At 47.3% G+C, this 19804-nt stretch overlaps 1 protein-coding gene across 1 annotated transcript in view; it reads right to left on the bottom strand.

Annotated features, from left to right (window-relative positions):
* The window catches only part of BCO1 (beta-carotene oxygenase 1), a 40768-nt gene extending 37469 nt beyond the window's left edge, over positions 1–3299 (bottom strand). Inside the window, exon 1 of the mRNA XM_047079316.1 lies at positions 3236–3299. Coding sequence (XP_046935272.1) covers positions 3236–3299 — 64 coding nt within the window. The remainder of the gene's footprint in view (positions 1–3235) is intronic.
* Between the last annotated feature and the right edge of the window lie 16505 nt (positions 3300–19804).

Genomic DNA, 19804 nt, shown 5'->3' with positions numbered 1-19804 from the left:
CAAATGCCACCACTTCCTTGCCCTCAGTCGGGACAATGTGAGGCATGCTTTGCACTGTGTCCAGAGGGTTCAGCTCTGATGGCTCACGGTGGTCGGTGGCTTCACAATGCCACCTTTTCCGGTTTCCCTCCCGGTGTTTCTTGAGATCACGTCCCGGATAAACTACCTACATCTGAAGTCTTCTCTCTGGAGGAACCTGAACCAAGAGATTCCAGACCGGCTGAAAAACCAGCTGATGTGTCAGTATTTCGCAAGACTGGACTGTAATTTTCGAGTGAGGATGCCCCAAATATTCAGGCTGGAGAGTTAAGCGGGGGCCCCATGATAAAGGTCAACAAGACCATACCGAGGGCTTTGCTTTAATGCTCAGAAGAATGGGGACAGCTTGGCAGGTCAAAACAGGGTACGACAGGATCAGAGTTTTGTGCATTTTTTTTTGTTTTTACCGAAATAAAATTCGCATAAAAGAAAATTTTAATATTAAAAAAATTTTTTAATGTAAAAAAATTAAAATTTTTAAAAATCTTAAGATTTTTTGTAACGTTTGTGTGTAAAAAATTAAAAAATTTTTAAAACCTTAAGATTTTTTAAAATCTTAAATCTTAATGTTGTGTCATGTTTATGTAATTGTAAGGTTTGCAAGAATGCAAGTGGGGGTGGAGCAGAGAGAGAGGAGGACACAGAATTCAAAGAAGGGTCCAGGTTCTGAGCTGTCAGCACAGAGCATGACGCGGGGCTCGAACTCACAAGCAGTGAGATCGTGACCTCAGCTGAAGTCAGACGCTTAACCAGCTGAGCCACCCAGGTGCCCCCCAAAATCCACCATCTTCAAGTATACAATCCAGGCGTTTCTAATATATTCACAATGTTGTACAACCATCACCATCTAGTTCCAGAACATTCTATCACCCCAAAACAAAGCTCTGTACTCCTGACAACCACTAATCTACTTCCTGTCTCTAAGGATCTGCGTCTTCTGGACAGTTCATGATGATGGAATACGCTCAGATTTGAGGTTTCAAAAGTTGTTCCTGACTGCAGTATGGAGGGTAGCAGCAGGAGGAGCCCAGGGGAGGCGGCAAGACGAGACAGAGCGAGGATGGAGGGAACCAACAGAGATTTGGAGGACCTGGAATGGAGAGGACTGGGAGTCTGAGTGAATATGGAGGAGGGGGGAGACACCCCGAAGGGCCACCGAGTCTCCTGCCTTGGACAACTAACAGAATAGCAGGGCTATTCACAGAGACCCAGACGCAGGAGGAGCAGGTGAGGCAGAGAGAGATGAATCTGAGCACACAGTTAAAGCCCTCGAGAGAAGGAAGACACTGAGCACCATGTGCCAGGCACTGGGTTGCCGGTGCCTTAGCTCACATAGCCCGGGCAGCAGTCCTCTGTTGGACATAAGAGGGAACTGAAGCAGGAAATTCTTAAGTAACTGGCCAAGGAGGGTTCAGAGCCAATAATGCATAGCCCGACGCGAAGCCTGGCTATGGCCTCTCTGGGCAGGCGTGGCCACAGAGGCACAATCTTTAGTTAGCGGTTGGCCAATGGACACTAGTCAACTGATTAGACTTGACCCAGGACTGAAAGCCTGGAATGAGGGTCAGGAGCCCGTCCTGCCTCTGCTGGCTGCCTGGCTTTGGGCAAGTTGCAGCCCCTCCCTGGTCCCTCAGCTTCCCTCGAGGAGGGAGGCGTGATGTACAGCAGTTCTCACACTTGGAGGCAGCCAGAGAGCGTGTAGAAACACAGATTGCTGGGCTCCACCCGCAGAGGATCTGATTCAGTGGGTCTGGAGAAGGCCCGGGATTTCCTGATTCTAACCAGTGCCCGGGTGATGCTGAGGCTGCTGGTCTAGGGTGGAGGTGGGGAGAACAGCTGATCTAGATCGAGGGGTCTCCAGATCTATAGCAACAATTCCGGTTTCCCAAAATTTCCAAGATCTCCATGTAGTCATAAACAGAAGGTGCACGGGTGATGTGTCCATGGCAAACCAGAGCATAAAAGGATAGGCTCTCATTTTTAAAACAGAAAATTAATAGGGGCGCCCGTGTGGCTCAGTTAAGCGTCCGACTCTTAGCTCAGGGCACGATCTCAAGATTGGGGAATCCAAGCCCTTCATCGGGCTCTGCGCTGACAACGTGGAGCCTGCTTTGGATTCTCTCTTTCCTCTCTCTGCCCCTACCCTGCTCGTGCTCTCTCTCAAAATGGATAAACTTAAAACAGTTGTTTTAATAGAAAATTAATAGTAAATATACTTTTGTTTTTAGAAAAAAAACTTGCAGGCCATCTTTGTACAACCTCGAACTTTTAAAACCTTAAAATCTTCCAATATTAAGAGTGCTTAAGACATGGAAATACAGCTGATTTCACTCTGTGCTCTCATGGGTACCTCAACTTTTTTATCTGTGTGCATATACACCGAACACACACACACACACACTGTAGGTGACTTTGGTAATCAGAGAAAAACATACACAGAAGCTGTTTTTTCAAGAGCCTTCCAAGGCCATCCCTCGGTTGAAAAGCTCCAATCTGACTTTCCTTACAGAGACAAATGCTCACTTGTGGAAAACCTCCAGTCTGCGTATCTGAGGATGAAACCACTTGTGTGTCCTGAGACGGCCAGCTCGCGGTTCTCGGGCGGGGGCAGCATGGAAGAGGAGAGGGCCAGAGAAATAAGGGATGAAGAAATCGAGACACAAAGCCCACTAAAGGAATTTCCTCGTTGTGGGTGGTGTGGGGGGGCTCCCACTCAGGTTCTGTTAGACTTATGGCTCTACAGGAACTCAAAGGCCAAAATGACACGGTGGGCACCTGGGAGGGAATCCCGCCGTGTGCTCTGCATGTCCTCTAGTGTGCACGTAGGTCCAGGGTCACCTACGCCTCCATGCCACTTTGAAATTAACTTAGGAGGTGCACAGTTTCACGAACGTGTCGCCCACTTGTGACGCATCACATTTTGCAGACTAATTCTGCTGTACGTAGGCCCGTCACAGCATCCCCAGATGCTTCTCCTGTCAAGAGGGAGATCCGCTCTCTCTCCTTGGAAAGAGTTTCCGTGTATAAAAGCACGCCTAGATGTTCACAGAGAAGATGCCTGGGTTATGGATCATTCCCCTCTATTGTTTTCCAGGTTTTCCAAAGATAATGCGCAATACACATTACTTTTATAAACAGAAAAAAGTGCACGTCTAAACAGGATCAGAAGAGCCAGTCATCTGTACAAAACACTCACCTGTCACTTGGGCCCTCACAGGTTCCAGCTGCTCCTTCTTATTTCTGCCAAATATGACATCCATCGCATGGGGCGCTGGGCGGTGGCGATGTGGACGGTGAGCAGACACTCCGATGTGTTCCAGGCAACTGCTCGGCTCCTCCTTTTCTCTCCTTTCTGCTTTCCTGCAGCTTCCTTCGCTTACATCTCTTTTCCTCCAGATGCCACAAGAGCCTGGTGTCTCTTCGCACTGTACTGGCCTTACTTATCTTTGGTCAAAGGTCAAATTCCCCAGCCGGGAGTCCTGGTCAATCTTTAACCGTCTTACTCTATCTCCAGCTCCCTCTCCAGCTCCGCTTCTGGGCTAAACAGGAAAAGCTAGTTTTTTTTTGCTGGGCTTAAATCGTTGGGATAATTGAGTGGGTGCATTCAGCATAGGTATGCAGCCTGAAATACCCCAACCCAGGAAGTGAACACGATTTACGATCAGAACAACAAGAGAAACTATCAAGATACAAGACACCTGGGATTAAGGGAGCTGAGCGCATGTCAATCATGTGAATTCCTGCTGCACGTGGTGGGAACGTCTTTGGCAGAGAGAGGATTTTTGCTTTGTTTTGAAGAAAGATCCTAAACCTCCCCTTCCTTAGAAAAAAAAAAATCATATGCCAAGAGCAACTTAATTTATTATATTTCTTTTTTGGAACAATAAACATAAGGAACCAAAAACAATAAACATAAGGAACCAAAAATGCTACTCAAGAACAATGGGGAATGGTTAAAAAAACAAATGTCAGTTCGACTTCTTGGTCTAACAGGAGGAAGAAACGATGCCCGAATGTGATTTCAGTGATGCTCGTATGTGATTTCAGGGCTCCCCCGTATTTGTGCCTCTTGCCGTGATGCCCAAAATCCATACCCAAGTGGCCAGAATGTTGAGTGATGAGTTAATGGACTCCTCTCTACTCCTATTGCTTACAGAAAGGAGCAGCTATTTCCCCCCCGGGGTAGAGGAAGGCAGGGTGTGGTGCCTGCCTCCCCACAGCTGCTGAGGACAGTTCTTGCCAGGTCTGGGCTGAGACCACGTTCCTGGACCTCGGAGCCCAGTCGGGACAGCCTCCCGGTCTGGCTGTGCGCCCACCCCTGGCTGGGAGCTCCCGAGGGTCCAGCACCCGGCCTCCCTCCACACCCACTGATGCAGGATCTCTGTGGGAAGCCCAGCCCACACTCGTCTTACAAATGTCTCAGATGATTCTAATTCTCGGCAGGTGCTGAGGGGTCCTGGCCCAGGAGAAGAGTTGGCATATTTGAATTGTTATGAGATTGACTCTTCCTTTTTCTAGGAGTCTGACTTATCCTCTCTGAGCCTCCATTTCCTTAAGTGTAAAATGGGGGTGCAATGATGTCAAAATCCCCAAGTGTTTGGACTCAAGGGCCTAGCAAAAGCACCTGGCCCCAAACAGCTCCCAGTTATTAGCCTTTCTTCCCCAATCACTCAGGAGGCAGTTCCCTTTGACCCACCTTTTCCATTAAACCCCATAACTTGCCAGTTTATTCTCCTGTCTGGTCTAAACATGTGTATCCATGTTGGGGTTATTATTCTCAGGCTGTGAAAGCTGTGTCCTCATGGGGATTAAGTGAGAGTTTCTGGCATAAACTATGGGCTCAGGAAAAAATGCACCTCCAGGCGCAGCTGCTCTGGTGCAGGGAGGAAAAAAAAAAATCAGAAGACCCTGTTGGGATCCCAGTCCTGCGATTAAAACCTGTGACTGTTGTGGGGCACCTGGGTGGCTCAGCCGGTTAAGGGGCCGACTTTGGCTCAGGTCATGATCTCGTGGTTTGCGGATTCGAGCCCCTCGTAGAGCTCTGTGCTGACAGCCTGGAGCCTGCTTCGGATTCTATGTCTCCCTCTCTATCTGCCCCTCCCCTGCTCACAATGTCACTCTCTAAAAATAATAAACATAGAAAAAAATTTTTTTAAAAACTGTGACTTGTCACCTGTCCCCTCAGAACCTCACTTTACTCTTTGAAACAGGATGGCAATACCTAGGTCGCAGGGTTTGTGGGGAGGACGATATTCAAATTATGGAGAAACATGACCGTGCCTCCTTTTTTGTCCATTTCGTATACCCATCAAAGCAATGGCTGCCACCCACCCAATGTGTTCTCAGAGTCAAGTGCTTTGCCAAGCACTCTACGTGCACTGGCTTGCTCCGACTTTATATAATCCTAGGAGATGGGTACTCTTAGCCTCATTCTAGAGATGCAAAAAGTCTGGAAAGAACCATCTTTCCCTTAGGTCACATAGTGACTAGGAGACAATTAGGAAGCCAAGCCAGGCAGCCTGACTCCAAAGTACACACTTGGTGACAATTCCACACAGCACGGACACACGACGGATGTTTGCTAGATTCTTGTTGAACGAAGCAATGGGTGGATGTGTCCATGGGTGGTCGACGCGAGAGGGCCAGTCATGGGTTGATTTCATTGCCTTGTTATTATAATAGTGAGGAGCTAAGTCCAGCTTTCTTTATTCAGCCCTGTACCCTGGGGGCAATTAGATGGCGAGGTCAGGATTTTTTGATAACGGGGATAATAAACTGATCGTAACAATGGATAATCTGTATTAGTTTTCTAGGGCTGCCATAACAAAGTCCCGCTGGACGGCTTGAAGAGCACACATTTGTTTTCTTACAATTCTAGGGGCTGGAAGTCCAGGACCCAGCTGTAAACAGCACTGGTTTCTTCTGAGGCCTCTGTGCCTGGTGTGTCGATGGCCGTCTTTTCTCACCGTGTCCTCAGGTGGCTGTCTGTCTGGGCTCATGCATCCCTGGCTGTGTGTCCAAAATTCCTCCTAGGAGGACACCAGTCAGGGTAGATCAGGGCCCATCCTAATGGACTCTTTTTAACGTTGTCACCCCTAACAGGCTCTACCTGTGAACACAGCTACAGTCTGAGGTGCTGGGGCTCCAACATAGGCATCTTGAGGGGGGGAGGGGAAGACACGATTCAGCCCATGATAATGTCATGAAGGTTCAATGAGTTAATAGAAGATGCTTTGGCTGGGAATAACAATATCTCTGGAAACCCTAAAGATGTGCATTTATCTCACACATCAAGTTGTCTGGGGGTCCTGGGTGGCTGGGAAGTTATCAGGACCCTCTGGCCAGGCACCCCTGTACCATCCTCAGGGGGTTGGCTTCCCATCCTTAGACTTGCTCAGTTTTGCTTACGAGCAATTGCCTTCACTCCAGGAATGGTGTCTCCCCACAACGAGGTGCCAAAACAGAGACACAAGGTGGGGAAAAGGAGGCATTTCCCTCTGACAGCTCTCTCTTTATGCTATGGAACAGATTTTTCTCTTAGTCTCATAGGCTCAGTGGTGTCACATGACCACCCCTAGACCAATTCCTGGCAAGGAGGAGCAGGTGTGCCCTGATTTTCTTAAATCCATCGGGAGTCCTCCCGGGCAGCACGTTGCCACCAGATTCACCCCAGGATTCCATTAGCAAGGAGCAAGGAGGGGATGGCTTGGGATAGATAAGCTGCAGTGTTGGCTCCAGGCAGTACGACGTTCATGCAGTCTCACATTCACCTATTCACACAGCACATATTTACTAAGCATCCACTGTGTGCTGCAAACACAGCAGCGAGCAAAGCAGGAAAATAATTCTGTGCCTTCTTTGACCTTACCCTGAACTTAGGCCGAGTTCTGGGATTATAGAGGTGGTTGATGAGACTCAGTCTCTGCCTTCTTCACTGCCTTGTTCTTTTCTGTTGGGAGGCGGAGTCTTTGTGTCCCAAAGGTCATATATTTCCCAAAGGGGTTAGGGATTCCTGCCGTGGTTCACGGGACAGCTTCCATGTTGAACCTCCATCCTTCCTTTTTGTAAACAGAGATAACAAGCAGCAGCTGCTCTTTCTCAAGAAGCTCTGGCACTGCTCTGGACCCATGGGAGCCTCAACCCTGCTTTCTAGGTCTTTGCTAATAAGGGGAGAGTGGGACACGAGACTTGTCGCCAGTGGGAGCCGTGTCCTCCAGCCTCTCATGAACACCATTCGCTGGATGCCTGACATGTGTCAAGTGCCATGCTAGGTGTCTGGTTAGCAGTATGTTATTTAATTCCCACACATCCCTGCAAGGGAGTCATTAACAGCCTTATTTTTACAGCCTCAGAGATGTGAAGGAACTTGATTCACGCACGAGGCAGTGTAAGTTCCTCCCCACTACCACTTTTTGAAGTTGCTGGCTGAGGGACAGAAGTAGATATGAGAGCAAAAGTGGGTGTTCCACAGACCACTTTTAGAATGCATTTGCTGCCTTCAGATGGACTGAAAACTGGCCAGTGCGTAAGAGAGCAGGGCAGTGGGAACGTGGACGGGAGTAGCTCATCTTACACATGAGTTTTGTTCATCTCCTGCTCCAAACCTTAGTGGCTTCCAACAACCACCACTGTCATTATCTCTCTGGGCTCAGTTCTGTGGGGGGATTGGGCTCTGCTGGGCAGTTTTCCTGCTTTCGCCGCTTGGCGTTCCTTACGTCGTTGCAGGTCTGCTCGTAGTTGACTGACACGCTAGGAGGGCTGGGTCTGGGCCTCTCCCCGTCTCCATGTGGTCTCAGGGTCTGTCCTTGACCCTCTCCATGGGATCTCTCCAGAAGGATAGCTGGACTTCTTCCATGGCAGCAAAAGCCTCCAAAAAAGGTTTCTAGAGAGGGGCACCAAGGTTGCTCGGTCGGTTGTGTCCGACTTTGGCTCAGGTCACGATCTCCCAGTTTGTGAGTTCAAGCCTTGCGTTGGGCTCCCTGCTGTCAGCCTGTCAGCACAGACCCTGCTTCATATCCTCTGTCCCTCTCTTCCAACCCCTCCCCTACATGTGCTTTCCCCAAAATAAATGATAAAATTTTTTTTAAAAGTGTTTCGGGGGGGGGGTGCCTGGGTGGCTCAGTCGGTTAAGCGTCCGACTTTGGCTCAGGTCATGATCTCATGGCTTGTGAGTTTGAGCCCCACGTCGGGCTCTGTGCTGACAGCTCAGAGCCCGGAGCCTGTTTCGGATTCTGTGTCTCCCTCTCTCTGCCCCTCCCCTGTTCACACTCTGTCTGTGTCTCTATCAAAAATAAATAAACATTAAAAAAAAATTTTTTTTTAATGTTTCAGGGCACCTGGGTGGCTCAGTCAGTTAAGCTTCTGACTTCAGCTCAGGTCACAATCCTGCAGTTCATGGGTTTGAGTCCCGTGTCAGGCTCTGTGCCAACTGCTCAGAGCCTGGAACCTGCTTTGGAGTCTGTCTCTCTCTCTCAAAAATAAATAAACATTAAAAAAAATTTTAAATAAGTGCTTCAAGAGAAAGGAAGCAGAGACTACCAGTCTCCTATAAGGGTGAACCCAGGACTGGCATAGTTTCACTTCACTGCCTGCTATTGGTGAGCACAGATCCCGGACTAGGTGAGAGCGTGAATACGGTGTCTAGATGGTGCGGTCCCTTGCTGGGCCACCCTTGGCCCTAACAACCCAACAGACCCGTCTGCATTGGGGCCACAGCTCTTGTGCTTACCAGCAGAGTGTCTGAGCCACTTGCTTAAATCTCAGACCCTCAGGGGCCTGATCTTGAAAATAGGAATTATAATACCTATCTCGCCGGGACTCCGATCATGTCCGTCATGGTGCTCAGAATAGTTCCTTGCCTTTCTTTTCTTGGGAAAGAGAAAAATTGGAAAGATCAGGTAATCTGATAATCAGAAATATCAATCTTTTTGCCCGGTGATGACGCACACATCTCTGGCCTGCCACTGAAGGAGAATAGACGTCTGTGACCTAGTCTAGGATCTTGAGTGGCTTCTAGTCTGGCTGTGAAGACGCGTACACAGTAAGTGACAGCTAGGTGCCCGTTACGGCTGCTCTAGAAGAGGCGTGGGTAGGAAGTATCATGGGACTCCGAGGAAGGAAAGTTTGCTCAGGCTGGGGAAGGCTGGGAAAGAAGGCTTCCCGGAGGATGGGTGCCCAGCGGAGCCCTTGAGAGTGGGACGTGTTTGTAGGCAATGAGGAGGACCAGTGTGAAAGACGGCATGGAGCTGGCCAGTTCTAGTGGGGGGACAGTGAGGAGGACAGGCTGGCTCCACCAGGGACACCGAGAGAAATAATGATCTTTATAGGTGCCACTTATTGAGGGCTCCCCAGTGCCAGATACTCTTCTAAGCCTTTGGCACAGGGGAACACACATCCTCCTCACAATACCCCCGAGTGTGGGTATTCAGCCCGTTTTACAGACAACGATAGCAACACGCGGAAGAGTTAACTCACCAGCACCCCGGAGCTGAGCTTCGAACCCAAGCTGCTTGGCTCCCGAGGCCATACTTGCAATCACGGTTGGTCTCCACTACTGCCAAGATGGGAGTGGAAAGTGGTTCAGGGGTTGGATCGCGCGGGGATGTAAGAATTTGGGCTTCAAACTGTGGACAGTGATCTCTCGGTCAAGAGACCGTGTGCAATGAAGGCATTAACGTGGGAGCTTAGCTGTGCTGTCCAGCACAGTAGCCACTCGGAGCATGTGGCTGTGAAATTTAAATATCAATTAATTACAATGAAATTAAATTCCTCGCTCATCCTAACCACATTTCGAAGGTTCCACAGACACACGTGGCTAGTGGCTACCATACTGGTATGTGCAGACAGAACATCTCCGTCACCAGGGAAAGTTCTACTGAGTGCTGAGCTATAGCAGGAGAGTTGCTAAGATGGCATGTGTATATGACCGAGGTGGACAGAGGCAGCTATGGCTGCGTGACGGGCCAGCGTAGAGGGTACAAGTGTTGGAGGAGTCCATGGTTGGCAGGATAAAAATGCGAATCAGCCCATGTGTTTGTTCATTCACTCATTCCTTCACCTGTTCCTCAAATATGGAATGCCACCCATCCAACGGGAGCAGTGGCACATCCCAGGTGACACAGGAAGATCCTCCAAGGCCGAGGGGCATGATGAAGAGAGGCGATGTCCACGCTTCCCGAAAACGGTGATGCTGAGCCAGAAGCTTAAGGGTGGCTGGGAGCTGGCCAAGTAGAGAAGCCGGGCAGCACGCTCCTGGAAAGGGGGCAGCCCCAGAGGTACCACAGGGCATTCCATCCCACAGGGCTCCGGATTATTGGAGGGGTGGGGCTGTGGCAGGGGAGAAGCAGGAGAGGCAAGGAGGGGCCAGAGGAAAAGGGCACGCAGGAGAGGGAGAGGGAGAGGGGGGATGTCCACACACTTGGGGCCTGCAGGCTGGGGTTGCTGAGAGGGAAACAGGAAGACGCAGGGAGCCAGAGGGCAGCAGGGGATCCACGGAGGTGCTGCCCGGCAGGGCTTCGGCCCCAAGTCGGGTCAGGTATCTCCCGGGCTTCCTCCCATGTCACACACGTTTGCACAAGTTGGCCATGCCACCTCCGGCAGCGATGCAGAGCCTGTAGGAGAGGATTCACTTCCAGACAGTGCGTGGTCTGCCCTCTGGAGGGTCTGAGATGCTCAGTGGGCAAGCAGGAAGGCTTCGTCTCGCCCCTTCCTTGGGGAGAAGGAGAGACATTCGCTGATGTGCGCCCTCTCATCTGTATTTTGCACAAGCTGTACCTTCTAATTCTGCCACAAACCTGGCAGGTACTGTTACTATCCCTCCCCGACTTCCTTTTTTATCAAGGAAACAACTGACGCTCAGTGAGGTGGTGTCCCTGGGCCTCAGGTCACACAACACGTAGCAGAGGTGAGAGATTTGAACGTGGGATCCTCTTCCCGTATAATTTAGGGAAGAAGCACGGAAGAGAAGGCTACCTTTCCTGAGGCCACTTTCTCCATGGAATGTGTTGCATCCACAAAGCAGTCATGAGGCGAAGAAGTAAACCCTGAATTCAGAAAGAAAAGTTGTGCTATTAAAAAAACAACAACAGCAAAAAAACCCAGCAACCTTATTTTGCAATTCTGTATCTCCTATTACAAAGTTACTGTCTAGAGTGAGTTAATATTTCCCTTTTGGAGTTAATGTTATCATATATGAATTACTTTGCAGTTTTCTAATTAAGTTGGCTTCTAAATGGTGCCTTTAGTTAGCCAGGGTGAAAAACCGAGCAGATAAAGTGGAAATCTCTGGTGGCGGGTTTCCAGGGGACAGGCAAAGCCCCAGCACCGGGGCAGCTGCCTCCCCAAGGGAGACGGGTCAGTGGTGAGATCCAGAACACCACGCTCTCCACGGCCCGTCCCGGAAGCAGGATGCAGGGAGTGCAGGGAGAACCGTGCTAGGATTCCTGGAGGGCACACTTCACCGCTGAAACCGAAGACCACAAATTACCCCATTAACATTGAGGAGGGTTCATTAATTCCACTAAGTCCTACAAGAGGCCAGAGACTAGCGTCCTGTTGGGTATTAGAGACAGAAAGACAGGAAGTCGTAACTCCGGGACTCCATGAACTGCCAGCCTAACAAGGAAGGAAGGAAGGCAAGTAATAATTATTATAATAATATGCCACGCTTGGGAGGTAGAAGGGACAGAGTGAAATGCAGAGGGCACTACTGGGAGAAAGGGGAGTGCCTTCTAACGCCGGAGCAGGAACACTTTAATTTTCCACCGTGTTGCACTCAGAGCCTGGTCAGTGAGGCTTCACAAAAATTCAATTTAAATAACAACCACCAGGTTGGAGTCTGGACTGTGGTCCTGATGTTTCTGCTTCCTAAATAATCTCTCAGATTGTTCCTCTTTCCTCCAGCCCCACCTCCCCAGCCACCATCCTCACTATCGCTCACCTCTTGGGAGCAGCCTCCTCACGGCCTCCCTGCTGCCACTAGGTGACCTGGCTGAAATGCAAGCCTGATATTGTCACTCTCCTGTTCCAAATCCAGAGTTTAGCACAGTGCCTGGCATGTAGTAGATGCTCAACAGATATTTATTGAATGAATGAATGAATGAATGAATGACACACAGCCTCATTGTGCTACGTCATCATTGTATTGACTTGCTAAGGCTGCCATGACAAAAATACCACAACCTTGGTGGCTTACACAGTTCTGGAGGTCAGAAGTCAGAAATCAAAGTGTCTGCAGAGCCAGGAGCCTTCTGAAGTCTCTACGGAAAACTCCTCCTCGCTTCTTCTAACTTCTGGTGGTTACCAGCAAGCCTTGATGTTCCCTGGCTCCAGGCTCTTCTTCTGTTGTCACATGGACGTCTCCCTCTGTGTCTGTCTCTGTGTTCAGCTTGCCTTTTTATAAGGACATCAGTCACTGGGTCTGGACCCACCTTAACCCCAGCATGCCCTCATCTTGATTAGATCTGCAAAGGCCCTATTTCCACGAAGAAGGCACATCCTCAAGCACCAAGGGGTAGGACTTCAACATGTCTTTTTGGAAAATGCAAATGAACCCACAAGAGCCATTCAGCAAAAGCAATTCAAAAGTAGAAATTTAAACCTGGATAGCGCAGTCGGTAGAGCATCAGACTTTCACTCTGAGGGTCCAGGGTTCAAGTACCTGTTCACATGTTTGTGGCTTTGGGAGGCTTGGATGGCTCAGTTGGTTAGGCATCCAACTCTTGGTTTTGGCTCAGGTCATGATCTCATGGTTCATGAGTTCCAGCCCCACGTCTGACTCTGTGCTGACAGCGTGAAGCTTGCTTGGGATTCTCCTCCCCCCCCCCCACCCCGTCCCAAGCTCATGTTCTCTCTCTCTCTAAACAAACAAACAAACAAACAAACAAACCTTAAGGAAATAAAAATAGAAATTTAAAAGGCTATCAACGGACTTAATTTTACAGTTAGGTTCTCATAGTTTCTCTCTCATTCTCTCTTGCTCTCTCTCTCTCTCTCTCTCTCTTTTTTTTTTAGGGCTAAATACTCCTAAACAGTACTAATGTGGAAGCAGATTAAACTCCTATGAGAACACAGAAGACACAGCATTTAATTCCTGGAGACCGTGAGGCAGCTTCAGAGAAGCTATTCTTGAAAAGAGGATACAGGTGTTCAGGCAAGCGCATAAGAAGAGGCACTTTTGTAAAGAAACAGCACAGGCAAGACTGGTGTGATGGGCTAGGGCAGACCCAGGAGGGGGGATAATGCTGGGGGTTGTAGTTTATGCTGGTTCTGGGGGCACTGACAAGGATTTAGTATTATAAGGCCCCTCCCTGAGATGCCCCTTCTACCAGCTCTCCCCACCCCTACCTCCACCCCCACCCCTTTCTTCCTGGCTAATCTTTCAAGATCCAGGTCACCAGCCACCCTGGAGAAACCAACAACTTAGCATTTGAGAATAACACGGAGGACCCATCTACATACACGTCTACAAAACCAAGAGAATACCACCCACCATCCCAACGACTGAGGTCATTATTAGTTGCTCAGAGATGATCCCCAGGCACAGAACCGAAATAATCAGGGAAGTATGCAAGATACAGCTCAGCTGTGTGAGCGTGTTTCTCGGGATTTCATCTGGCCGTCTGAGTCTTCAAGGGGGATCAGCGACACAAAAAAACGAAGATAATTGATCTGGGTTTCAATAGGCACTGAGTCCATAAGCAAGAATCATGAAGATGTTTGCGCCCTGTGGCCCCAGGCCTCCCAGTCTTGGGAAGAGACCTGTCTAAGGTTGGGCTCTCCCAGAAGCACACCCCGAGACAAGGATTCAAGTGCCAGTGATTTATTTGGGAGGCGAACCCAGGAAATGCCAGCAAGGGCATGGGGAAGTGGAACAGGGAGGGAAGATGTTGACAGTGCATTATCAAGGCTGTTACATCATGGCCAACAGCAGCTCAGCCTGACTACTGGGCTGTGAGATGCTGTGAGCGTTCTTTAGAGTTATCTTGAGGGATCTGGGCGATGGACCCACCAACCCAGCCAATAAGGGTGAGAGTTTCTCCCAAGAGGCACAAATTGCCAGGCACTTCCATCCTGTCTCTTATGTGCAGGGAAAGGCAAGGAATTACAGGTGCTCGTATTTAGAAGCCTTACGTGGTAAGTGTGAGTGGTTAAGATGGGCCCTTGACAATGTCTGCTGCAACCCTCAGGAGATAAGTCCGCTCAGGCTAAATGGCAAGTGCAAGAAGATGTTCATAGCAGTGTTGACTGAATTGCAAAACTGAACACATAACAAAGACATGACAAAAACCACACAAAGTATCTAGCACTGTGGGAATGGTTTAGTAAATATCCATTCGGGGAAAGGAAGCCCAGCCCTCACCATGCCAATCCCAAAGCCCTTTAACATCATGGAAAAGGCCTACCATCTAAAGTTAAGTGGGAAACTGTAATACCAACTAATTACATGCACGCTAGGGTTGTGTCTGGGTAAACATCTATCTCCCAAGCAAGAAGCATTTCAAGGAACCGCAAAGAATGAAAATGCTTTGGGGTGAGGGAATCATGAGAATTCTTTTGCTATGTTGTCTTTTTAGTTGAATGGAGGGCAAAGATTCAATTCAATTTATAACCAATAAAAATACCAATTCATATAAAGCAATGTATTCCCCCCCTCCCCTGCCCCTGTTTCCTGCATGCCTTCCCAAACACATTGTTTCTCTTGAATTCTTGGCTCAGTTAGCTTCTGGAGGAACCCAAACTAAAAGAGATCCATTCCCAGGATTGGGGTGACTGAGCCACAGGGTGTGAACATCTTTATGGTTCTTTTCATGGACTCAAGGCCTCATTTAAACCAAATTTGCTCTCTGTTTTCATTTGCTGGTCCCTAAAATCAGGGTTTAGAAGCTTAGGCAGCTGGATCAGATCACTGGAAACAGGCTCGCACGGGTCCAGCCATGTCCTGCTTCCTTTCGTCACGTACACAGATTAGTTTAAGCCACACTGGGAGCTGACATCACCAAGATGAATTCTGTGCCCAGGAGTCTGCAATCCATCAGAACATAAAGACTGCAAAAGTAGAATTCAGCCTGCACATTTGCATTCATTATCAAATGTCTCCAAGCATGTTCCACGAGGGACATAAATTAAGCCTTTACCCAGGAGATACATTATCACTGCATGAGGGCTTCCACATAGTTTTCTAATAGAAGTCATTAGAAGCTTGGCCCCCAGAGATAACAGACCAGTATTGTCTCTGCTCCCACCAGTGACTCAGCAATGACATCGAGTCCTACCCTGGGCTCTGTCTGGCAGGGCTACTCCAGAGGGCTTGGAAGGGCTTCTGGAGAAAGCGACAGGGGCCATGGGTCAGTCCCAGTGTTGGTTTGAAAACTGGCCTCTGGCCACATAGAGCAGGGAGAGACCGAAGAAAAAGCAGATCACTCCAGATTGGTAGGTGGCAGGTTTAATAAGCAAGAGAACTTAACACACAAGCCTTGTCTTGGGTGCTACAAGACAAGTAGATCTCTGTACTCGCTGGCCAAGTCTTAAAAGTTTATATAGGGGCTTTAACTGGGTTCAGTCATATATACTGTCCAGATGATTTCAACACCACATCACTATCTTAAGGCTGTGTCCTCGGGACAGCTTCTGGGAGCCAGGAAGGCAAACAGAATGCTCATTTCAAGAACAGGGCAGGGGTGAGGATCTTCTGATTGCCTGGATCCCATTCATGGGTCAACCAGCAGTCATAGCCTCTCAACCTCCCCCAACACACAAGGACGTGGAATATGGGACCAGGCTGGCAAATATTCATTGAGTCCTACTGTGTGCCAGTCATGCGATGGACAGAGATTAAGAGATATTATCCCTTTCCTGCAAGAAACTCATAGAATAAAACAACCTACATGTCCATCAACGGATGATTGGATAAGCAAATTGTAGTGTATCTATACACGGGACATTATTTAGCTATAAAAAGGAATAAAGAGCTAATAATGCATGCTCCAACATGGATGACCCTTGAAAACATTATACTGAGTGAAAGAAGCTAGACACAAAAGGCCACATATTGTACAATTCTGTTTATATGAAATGCCCAGAATTTGTAAATCCATACAGACAGAAAATAGTGCTTGCCAAGGACTGAGGGAGAAGGGAATGGAGGGGGGAGAAAAGATGAATTATGTCAGAGCAGGTGAATAATTTAAAGCCAGACAGTAGACACCTGTGGTTCTCTACAGTCTTTGGCCACTCTGCTGCAAGAAACTATTTGTCTAATACCTGTTTTGAAGGTTCTAGAGTCCCACCACATTGCAAACGTCCCTCTCCAGTTTCAAATCACTAACTTCTTATACAGACCTGTCATCCAGTATTGTGTTTTATTGTTAACAGTATAAACCATACCCTTGGCATCTCCCCTGTCCCAACCCAAATGGCCTATATAGATATATCCCCAAAGAGAAAGAGCTCCCAAGAGGAACTCTGGTGTTAGTAGTTAAAACAATTTTTCCCATCACTGATGGAACTTAGTAATTTTGTCAAACTCAGTTAACTTTGAAAGTTATCATGAACAACAAACATTCCTCAAACATTACTCAGCAAACAAGGAGCTAAGGTGGGGAATATATTAGTTATGGAAAACTCTTCATTGAACAGTTATTCTATAAACTTTTATTGAGTGCCAAAAAAGGAAGGGAGGGATGAAGTAGTGGAATAATGATCTGTGCTACAAGATGGATGAACCTTGAAGACACTATGCTAACAGAGTCAGTCACAAAGACCACATATTATGTGATTCTGTTTATATGAAGCGTCCAGAGTAGGCAAATCCACAGAGCCAGGAAGGAGATTAGTGGTTGTCAGGAACTGGCAGGAAGCAGGGCTGGAAGTGAATGCCAGCAGGTGAAGGGTTTCCTTTTGGGGTCATGAAAATTTTCTAAAATTGGTCATGATGAAGGTTGCACAACTTTATGGATATACTACAAACCACTGACCTGGAAGTTTTAAATGGGCGGATTGTATGGTATGTGAACCGTGTCTTAAGTGTTTATCAACAAAAAAAGAAAAAGGAAACTCAGAGAAGAGAGGCATATTATGTGGGGCAAGTTCTACAAAATCCACAAAGGAACTGACCTTTGAGCAGAGTATCAAAGGTGGACAGGGCAGGACTGAGAGAAAAGGGCTCCTGGCAGAGGGAAGAACACAGGCACACAGAGGTATGAAGCAAGGTTGCTAGCAGTGAACCAGGATATTTAGAAAGAGCTGTGTGTGACTTTGACCTAATGGGGGATGATGGGCCCATGAGATTTAAAAAAAAAACTGTTTTTATTTTACAGAGGTAGGAGGGGGGGAGAGGAGCAGAGGGTGTGCGCGCACGAGAGAGTGAGCGCCCAACACAGGGCTCAATCCCACCACCCTGGGATCATGACCTGAGCCAAAATCAAGAGTCAGATGCTCCATCAACTGAGCCACCAGGAACCCTGCCCTGAGATTTTTTTAAAAAAAGAATTTATTATTTTTGAACAGGTAAGATATTCACCACATGGTACAAGATAGAAAAGTTTAAAAATGTGGCCAATGACACTCTGGAAAACAGTGTGGAGGTTCCTCAAAAAATTAAAAATAGACCTACCCTATGACCCAGCAATAGCACCGCTAGGAATTTACCCAAGGGATACAGGAGTACTGATGCATAGGGGCACTTGGACCCCAATGTTTATAGCAGCACTCTCAACAATAGCCAAATTATGGAAAGAGCCTAAATGTCCATCGACTGATGAATGGATAAAAAAAATTGTGGTTTATATACACAATGGAGTACTACGTGGCAATGAGAAAGAATGAAATATGGCCCTTTGTAGCAACATGGATGGAACTGGAGAGTGTGACACTAAGTGAAATAAGCCATACAGAGAAAGACAGATTCCATATGTTTTCACTCATATGTGGATCCTGAGAAACTTAACAGAAACCCATGGGGGAGGGGAAGGGAAAAAAAAAAAAAAAAGAGGTTAGAGTGGGAGAGAGCCAAAGCATAAGAGACTCTTAAAAACTGAGAACAAACTGAGGGTTGATGGGGAGTGGGAGGGAGGGGAGGGTGGGTGATGGGTATTGAGGAGGGCACCTTTTGGGATGAGCACTGGGTGTTGTATGGAAACCAATCTGACAATAAACTTCATATATTGAAAAAAAATTTTAAAAAATGTGTCCAATGAAACAAAAGTCTTGCTCCTTCCTCTGTCTCCCACTCACCTAGCTCCCCCAACCCCTGACCCAAGCAATCACTACTGCCAGTCTCTCATAAATCCTTTATGAGATACATTCAACACATACAAACAAATCTTCATAGATGTTTTTGTGCAAATAGGAGTGGACCATTGGGGCACCTGGGTGGCTCAGTCAACTAAGCGTCTCTTGATTTTGGCTCAGGTCATGATCTCATGGTTGGTGGGATTGAGCCCCACATTGGGTTCTGTGCTGACATCACGGAGCCTTCTTGGGATTCTCTCTGTCCTCTCTCTCTACTCCTCCCCCTACTGACACACATGCGAGAGAGCTCGCTCGTGCTCTCTCTCTCTCTCAAAATAAGAAATAAATTTTTAAAATTAAAAAAATAGGATTGGACCATCAACAATATCTCATACTTTGCTTTTAATATTAGCAAAAATCTTAGATATCCTTCTAAATTTGTATATAAACAATTTGATCATTTTTTGTATGTGGGTATGGAGGATGTACCACATTTTGTTGACCACTTTCCTATCAATGGACATTTAGGTTGCTTCCGATTTTTCCTTCTTATAAAATTCTGCAATAAATAACTTTATATGTATAAGATTTTGTGCATGTATGAATTTATTTGTAGGTAAAATTCCTAGAAGTTGAACTGCTACATTATAGAGCTTGTGCTTTAAAAATTTTGAGAGATATTGGGATGCCTGGCTGCCTCAATCAGTAATGCATGTGACTCTTGATTTCAAGGTTTTAAGTTAGAGCCCCACAGTGGCTATAGAGATTAGTTTTAAAAATATCAAAAAATAATAAATAAAATTTTTATAGATCTCGCCAAACTGCCCATAATGGAGGTTGTACCAATTTACACTCCCATGCAACGAGTGAGTCTGTTTCCCCACATTTGGGGAGTGTGTTTGGATATATGGTCACTGGCCAATTCATACAGAGCCTTGTATACAAAGATGAGAAGCTTGAACTCGATCCATAGACCACGGACACCCACTACAGGGTTTAAGGCAGTGGGTGAGGATGGGCAGGTCTGAGGTTTTAAAAGCTTATTTTCATGATGATACTAAAACAATTTTGTAGGAAATCTGTATTCTCCAACAGGCATGAGTGGTAATGTGATGAACCAAAGAGGGGGAGACATATCCATTAGGATTTAAGCCACGTTGGGGAGAATGTGATTATCATGTGGGCACAGCTGTCGCTCTGGACAATAGGATTGCGGATGAGTGCTACTTGGTTCCTTGACCATCTCATCACTCCCACTTTCCTGCCATTTTTCTTTTATCACATACTTCTCACATGCTGATGGCTTCTCGTGAGACATGTGGCCCTCCAGGGCAATAACATCAAACCAATAGCAAGGAATTTTTATCAGAAGCTAACAGTTGATCGAATGACAAGCAGACAGGTGAGATAGCGGCTTTATGTTTCCCTTGAAGACTGTTTTGCAAATTAATTGGATTTGGAACAGGCATTGAACAAAGAGCTGGGGAAAGCAAAAATGTAGACACATTCATCCTGAGCCTTTCGTCTCTTAAATAAG

This window comes from Lynx rufus, unplaced genomic scaffold (genome assembly GCF_022079265.1).
Source record: "Lynx rufus isolate CCGP_SWC_20201006 ecotype Redwood Valley unplaced genomic scaffold, mLynRuf1.p SCAF_16, whole genome shotgun sequence".
NCBI classification, from domain to species: Eukaryota; Metazoa; Chordata; class Mammalia; order Carnivora; family Felidae; genus Lynx; species Lynx rufus.
Note: the sequence above shows the minus strand (reverse complement) of the source record. Positions and strands in the feature narration are given on the sequence as shown.